General features: G+C 51.0%; 1 protein-coding gene and 1 long non-coding RNA gene across 4 annotated transcripts in view; one reads left to right on the forward strand and one right to left on the reverse strand.

Annotated features, from left to right (window-relative positions):
• CCDC8 (coiled-coil domain containing 8) overlaps positions 1-1,978 on the reverse strand; it is a 3,104-nt gene extending 1,126 nt beyond the window's left edge. The window contains exons 1-2 of one of the 3 annotated variants that reach the window (XM_040252470.1): positions 258-1,978; positions 72-209 (exon numbers count right to left, since the gene is read on the reverse strand). In XM_040252470.1, coding sequence (XP_040108404.1) covers positions 72-209; positions 258-1,133 — 1,014 coding nt within the window. In that variant the 5' untranslated portion in view covers positions 1,134-1,978. The other 2 variants (XM_040252469.1, XM_040252468.1) reach the window with 2 other exon arrangements.
• A 2,336-nt stretch (positions 1,979-4,314) lies between these two features.
• The window catches only part of LOC120872251, a 4,593-nt gene continuing 1,615 nt past the window's right edge, over positions 4,315-7,292 (forward strand). Inside the window, exon 1 of the long non-coding RNA XR_005723207.1 lies at positions 4,315-4,545. This is a non-coding gene — a long non-coding RNA (uncharacterized LOC120872251). The remainder of the gene's footprint in view (positions 4,546-7,292) is intronic.

Genomic DNA, 7,292 nt, shown 5'->3' on the forward strand with positions numbered 1-7,292 from the left:
CTCTGATTATCCACAGCCTCTGCCTCCTGGACAGCTATGGGCCCTGCTCTCTGATTATCTACAGCCTCCCCTCTCTGATTACCTATAGCCTCCCCCCTCTGATTACCTACGGCCTCCCCCCTCTGATTACCTCCGGCCTCCCCCCTCTGATTATCTATGGCCTCCCCCCTCTGCTCATTTGCAGCCTCCACCCTCTGCTCATTTGCAGCCTCCACCCTCTGCTCATTTGCAGCCTCCACCCTCTGCTCATTTGCAGCCTCTCCCCTCTGAGCTCTGGAAGCTGTTTCCTCCCTCCTGCGACGTCTGAAGGAAGCCCAGTTGATCTGGGGCCTCCATCGCCTTGCGGGGGTCTCAGGCACCCGCCCATCTCGTGCATTTCCCAGGTTACACCCCAGGCTGGCGCTGCCTGGCACCGATGCACTGTCCCTCTCCACCCTGGTAGAGGCCTGCCTGGCCTCGCCCACCCCGGGGCTGGACTTCGGTGCCCAGCCCTTCACCCTCCGCTTCAGCTTCCCCCAGGACACCTGGCTGACACACTCCCGCCACCTGTCCGCTTTGGACTGCTGGGGCCCCGGGCTGTCGTCAAACATGGGTACGGGCAGGTTCACCCGGCGGCGGGGAGGAGGCGCGCTGGCTTTCTTCTCCCCTCGCCGGAGGAAGGCCTCCACCAGTTCCTCATCATCCTCGCTCTCCAGGTCGCTCCCGAGGAACTTGCTGCCCAGGTAACTGACGGGCATTTTGCGCACCTTCCGGCCACGGCCGGCGCCTTTGCGGCCCTTGTCAGCCTTGTTCCTGGAGGTCTCAAAATCGCTGAACTCGCTGTCACTGGCGTTACTGCTGTCATAAGTGCCCACGACCAGCCTGGGGGGTGGGGTCACCATCTGCTGGACTCTCCTCCTCACTCGGGGCTCCTTAGACTTTCTAGGGGGCTGGGGTGGATGCGGGGTGCTCTTCTCGATGATGCGGGCCACGTCCTCCAGGGTGCGGCCCTCTTCTTCCAGAAACTGGATCAGTCGTTCCCGAAATTCCGCCTCCTTGGTGGCTGGCTTGGAAATGACCCTCCAGACGCCTCCGGCCAGCCGGACCTCGCGGGGGATGAGCAGGTAGTCGACATCTTCCCCGATCTGCAGCATCCCCACTGTGGAGTCCTCCTCCCGGCGGAACACCTTGCCGATTTTCTTAAAGGTCCCCACGGGCTTCAAAGCTTCGACGAGGACGTCCAGATCCACGTCTTTGCAGACGTCCGGGACGCTCCAAAGGATGAGGCAGTCAGGGGACGGGAGGAAGCCCCAGGGGAACCAGCCCCCCACATGGCTTTTCTCGAGCGTCTTTAAGATCTCCAGGGTGAAATCTGGGCTGGGGGCAATGAGCCCAAACTACTCGTAGCCTCGAGTCTTGGGCGGGGAGAGGGGAGTTAGGTTGCTCTCCTCGCAGCGCTGCCCAGAGAGTCTCACTTCCCACTTTTCTCTGCAACAAGTCCGGTCTCGATCCGCTCGCCGCGAAGGATTAGTGGGAATCAGTTTCCAGGGTGCTTACGTGAGCCGGCGTGAGGTCAGTTCTGAGGCTCCCAGCCCACTGCAAGCTGCAGACGCGGTGTCCCGGCTCCAACTGCGGGCGCACGGGCTGCCCAGTGGTTCTTCCTGTGCCACAGATGCGCCTGGAACTTGAGAGAGGACTTCGCAGACAAAGGCGGCTCAGCCTTGGCTATTCAATATGGCCGAGGCGCTCGGAGGCCGCGGCGCAGCTTCCCAGGAGGGTCTCCCACTCCTAGGCAGGCTGCCACCTCAGGCCAGGCTGACCTTGCCGCGCCTCCCAGCCAAGGAGCGCGCGCGCGAGCAGGAAGTTCCTCCTCGCCGGCCCCCAGGACGGGGCCCACCTTCCCCCTTCTCATCTTACACTCCGGGACTCGGGAAGACTGACAGGGGGGCTGTCCACTCCCTTCGGGACGCCCTCATTCCCCTCCCCCACAGGGGTGTGGCCGCGCCCCGGGCCTCTCTGAGGCCCCGTCTTCCTAGCCGATCGCCCCGCGCCGAAGCGAAGCCCACGTCAGCAGCTTTCCCCGGGAAAGGCGCCCGTTCCCAAACCCGCCATCCCAAACGTGCGGGTTCCAGCCGAGCCCGGAAGGTGGGCGTGCAAATGGGGCAGTCCCTCTGAAACCCGTTGGCACTGTGTATTACTATTTTAAAATCACGTGACTTTTGGTATCCCCACTTCCTACCTATAGACCCAAACAGGTGGGTAGAGAACTTGGTACCAGCTCCAGGATGGGGCTTGGCACACAGTAGGCGCTCTAGAATACTTTTGAGTGAATGAGTGAACGGTTGGATGGGCTCACAGGCTTCAGTGGACAAGAGACTGAGCAGACTCCCTGAGATAGTGAAGGACACGGAAGCCTGGCTGCGCTGCAGTCCATAGGACTGCAAAGAGTTGGACACAACTTAGCCAGCAAACAACAGCAACCTGATCATTCAGTAGAAACTCTGTTCTTTCAGTAAAATATTAGGCAGCTATGAAAAAAAAAAGTAACTGAGGATAGTCACCTTTTATGGACCACTGCTGCTGCTGCTGCTGCTAAGTCGCTTCAGTCGTGTCCAACTCTGTGCGACCCCATAGATGGCAGCCCACCAGGACTAGCTGTGTATTAATACTAGACATCACTCTATGAATACAAATTAACTCATGAAATCTTCACCAAAGCATTATGAGACAGGTAATACAATGCTCATTCCCATTTGACAGCTGAGGAAATAAAATCACTTGCTCAGGGTCACATGAGCAAGAAGGATGGGAACCTGGATTTGAATCTCAAATGGTCTGACGTGTGGGAGTGTGTGTGTGTGTGTGTGTGTGTGTGTGCGTGTGTGTGTGTGGGCATGTTCACATGCATAGGCCAAATGGCATAGACAGGAGCATGTTCTCTTTGGCTGTATGACTGAGTGAGTGAAAGTCACTCAGTCGTGTCTGCCTCTACAGTCCCTGGAATTCTCCAGGCCAGAATACTGGAGTGGGTAGCTATCCCTTCTTCTGAGAATCTTCCCGACCCAGGAATTGAATCAGAGTCTCCTGCCTTGCAGGCGGATTCTTTACCAACTGAGCTATCAGGGAAGCTTTGGACGTATAAACGTTGCCAACAGTGGCTGTGTATGGGGAGGGGGACGGGGGACCCCCAGAAGTGGCAGGCATATGTACTTTTCACTCTATATTCTGTTAGATGGCGTAGATTTTTTTTTAGCAATCGAAAATGTTCATTAAAATAAGCTAAATTAGGACTTCCTTGGTGGCTCACTGGTTAAGACTCTGCTTCCAATGGCAGGGGCACAAGTTCGATCCTTGGTTGGGGGAAGTTCCACGTACCCTGCAGGTCAGCCAAAATAAATAAAGAGTTACACTTTTGAGGATTTCAAGTTTGTTTGTTTGTTTTTTTAGTTAAATTAAATAGAAGGTCCTCAGATGTGGCCACAGACCTGTGGAGTCAGAATCCCTGGGACTTGGGGCCCAGGATTTGCAAAGCTTCCCAGGTAACTTTGGAGGCCCACACGTGCCTCCTCACTGTTCATTCAACAAACAGGCTCATTGCCACCTCAGGGCCTTTGCACAAGCTGTTCCCTAAGTCCAGAGAGTTGTGTTTCCCCCTCCTCTTGGCAATCTCCCTCTGCTCAAAGGTCATCGTTTTATAGAAGTCATACTGCACTGCCCTCCCCGTCAAACTCTTGGGTGACCTCTACCCTCTCCAGGGCCTTCTAGCCCAAGAATCCTTAACCCATTCTGTGCCATGGACCCTTTTCAAGATACTGTTTCAGTACGTAGGACTGCGTCCATGAGATTACAAAGGAGAATCATTATAACGAAATAGAATTGTTAAAGAAAAATCCCAGCAACAACAAAATCTGTAAACTAACCACGTTAACATAAGATAAAAATAAACACGTGTAATTTTGTTTAAGTCACCACGTGTGATTTTATTTCACTCTTGAAGGAAACACGCAGATGTTTAGGTAAAGTGGGAAGGGAGCGAAAAGAACGGGAAGGGAAAGAGGGAAAGAAGGAAGAAAAATGCTTGGGGGCGGGGGAATGGGGGGATGGTTAAGGTCTCAGCAAGGCCTTTGCACAGTTATTGGTTCATTCCGGTTGTTTTTGTTTTTGCAGAGTCGGGTCGTTAGGCTTCGCTGGGTTTTCTCCTCCTCCTCCTTACAAACTCCATCCCAGTTGCCGCCGGGCTCAGCCCCTGCCGGGCCTCCCTTTTGCACAATTTCTCGCCTCGCCGCCCAGCGGTCTCCATAGCAACGAGGTGCGCTCCTCCATTCGGGTCTGCTCTAAGGAGGTGGGCGGAGGGTGGGGCGGGGCAGCCCCACTTCTCAGCTTATTACTTCCCTAAACTTTATTCCCCAAATCGGGTTCCCAGAGAAGCTGTTTTCTGGAAGCTGGAAGCTAAAAATCTCTAGGACACCTGTGGTTGAGGAAAGCTGGTTTAAGAATCCAACTCTGAGAAGCCAAGCCTTCCAAGTGAGAATGACCTCGCAGATTAGGCTTCGGATTTTGTAACCGGTAAAAATCGTGTGTGTGGTGGGGGAAGGGGTGGAGGATTATCCTAGAAATAAAACCCTCAAATGTTCAACATTCTTACAAAAATTGCCAACCCCTGAGCCGTCCCGCTGTTGGGTGTTTTAGATTGCCTTCCTCCCTGGCAGGCGAGATTCTTCAGCCGCCCCAGAAAAAAATTATAATTATAGCTCCCACTTGTATTCTTGTTTAAAAGAAATGAAAAAAATCCAAAGAGGATGGAGGAAGAAAACAAAACGTGGCTCAGATTTCTCTATCCAGCTATACTTGGTTGCCACTTTAAAAAAACGATAATAAAAGTGACACATTTAAGAAAACGCTGAAGTTACAGAAAGGTGTAAAATGAAGAATGGCTCCCTCTCCCAGCCCCAAGCCTGCAGTCTCTCTCCACAAAGTAACCACAGTTAAATGCCTCTATACTTTTCCAGAAAACAAAACAAAACAAAACTTCTTGCATGGGTAGAATTTATTTACCCCATGAGGATTTTTAATATCCTGAATTATTTTCATTGCATCATTTACTTCCTCCTGGTATCTTCTTGTTCATTTATTTATTGTCTCACCCTATGAAAATACTGGGGATTCCCTGGTAACTCAGCTGGTAAAGAATCGACCTGCAATGCAGGAGACCCCAGTTTGATTCCTCAATAGGGAAGATCCCCTGGAGAAGGGAACGGCTACCCACTCCAGTATTCTGAGAGAATTCTCAGTATTCTGGAGAATTCCATGGACTGTATGGACCGTGGGGAGTCGGACACGACTGAGTGGCTTTCACTTTCACGTGAGAATACTAGCCCCATGAGAGCAGGGATATTTGTCTGCTTTGTTCAGTGCTGAATTCACAGAATCTAGAACAGTGCTGATGGGAGCGCGAAATATTTGTTGAATGAATGAGTGAGGTGATTGGGCTGGACCTAGTGCTATAAAACTTGCTTTTTTCACTTAATAGCATGTCTTGAACTCTTTCCATATCAAGCAGATCAATCTCAATTTTTCTCAACAGCTTTCCCCTTTGTGTAAGATAATAATTAATTTTTTTTGAGCACCTATTTTGCCCCCGACCCTGTGTATTTTCTCTTTGAATCCTGCAACCCTTCCGGAACAGGTATTATTCCCATTTTCCAGAGGAGGAAAACTGAGGCTAAAGGCAGTCACACAGCCAAGAAGTGGCAGAGCTTTGAATTACTCAGGTTTCTGAGGTTCTAGCCCCGTACTATTTTATTATTATTATTTGCCACACTGGGTCTTCATTGCAGTGTGCAGGCTTTCCTCTCTTGTTGTGGCCCCCAGGCTTCTTGGTGCGTGGGCTCTCCAGTTGTGGAGGGTAGTCTTAGTTGCCTGGCAGCATGTGGGATCTTAGTTCCCTGATCAGGGATCCAACCAGCGTCACCTGCATTGCAAGGTGGATTCTTAACCACTACACCACCAGGAAAGTCCCCTGCCCTACACTCTTAAGCTCCTTTATTTGTTCTGCTGCCTGTGGAGGGTTGGGGGTGGGGAGCAAGGTTGACAGGTAATCTCTGAAGACTTCCTTCCCAGGTAACATATATAACCTTGGCACAGTCACTCAGTTCAGTTCAGTCGCTCAGTCGTGTCTGACTCTTTGCGACCCCATGGACTGCAGCACGCCAGGCTTCCCTGTCTATCACCAACTCCCAGAGCTTGCTCAGACTCATGTCCATTGAGTCAGTGTCTCATCCTCTGTCATCCCCTTCTCCTCCTGTCTTCAATCTTTCCCAGCATCAGGGTCTTTTCCAATGAGTCAGTTCTTTGCATCAGGCCAAAGTATTGTAGTCTCAGCTTCAGCATCAGTCCTTTCAATGAATATTCAGGACTGATTTACTTTAGGATGGACTGGTTTGATCTCCTTGCTGTCCCAGGGACTCTTGCCACAGTCCCCATGGGAACACAGTCCAAGGGACTCTTGGCACCGTCACTAGATTTGTCCTAAACTTGCATAAATCAGATCCCTGTCTAGAATGAATAGGATATAAATTATCCACACTTTTAAGACAGATACTACTGGGTTAACTGACAGCACATAGTAGGTCCTCAACAAATACAGCAGGAAGTAGCCTTGTGGTCCACACTCTGCCCACATAATCGAGTCACTCCCACCTCCTACCCTCCCTAATCCCAAATCTAAAGGCTTTTGGTGAGTACAGAAGCAAAGCTGGCTGTTAGAGCAACCATATATTTAAAGAAAGATTCATTCGTTCATGTGGTATATTTCTCTAAAGTAGTGATTCTCAAATCTGGTTGCACAGTATAATCGCTGGGGAGAGTTTTAGAAATCCCAATTTCCTGAGTCTAACCTATTGGATCAGAAGGTCTTGAGGTGGGGGGTCAGGTACTGCATTAAAAAATCTCTCCAGGGACTTCCCTGGTGGTCCAGTGGCTAAGACTTTGCAGTCCCAATGCAGGGGACCTGTGTTTGATCCCTGTTCAGGGAACTAGATCCCACATGCTGCAACTAAGACCCGGCACAGTCAAATAAATAATAAATATATATTTTTAAAATGTCTATTTAAAAAAAAATCTTCCCAAATGACTCTGATAGAGGTGATGGCTGGTGGGGCTGGGCAGAGGTAGGAGAGAAACTGAATGTCCCCATAGGAACTTGACCGACTGGAAGTACCACAGTACCAGCAAAAAGCCAGATTGGAAATTAGGGTTTGTCCAATGTTAGCAATGGAGACAAGCCCTTTAGAGTGGTGGAGGTGGGGAGGTCT

The sequence above is a fragment of the Oryx dammah genome, unplaced genomic scaffold, assembly GCF_014754425.2.
Source record: "Oryx dammah isolate SB20612 unplaced genomic scaffold, SCBI_Odam_1.1 HiC_scaffold_13, whole genome shotgun sequence".
Classification (NCBI taxonomy): domain Eukaryota; kingdom Metazoa; phylum Chordata; class Mammalia; order Artiodactyla; family Bovidae; genus Oryx; species Oryx dammah.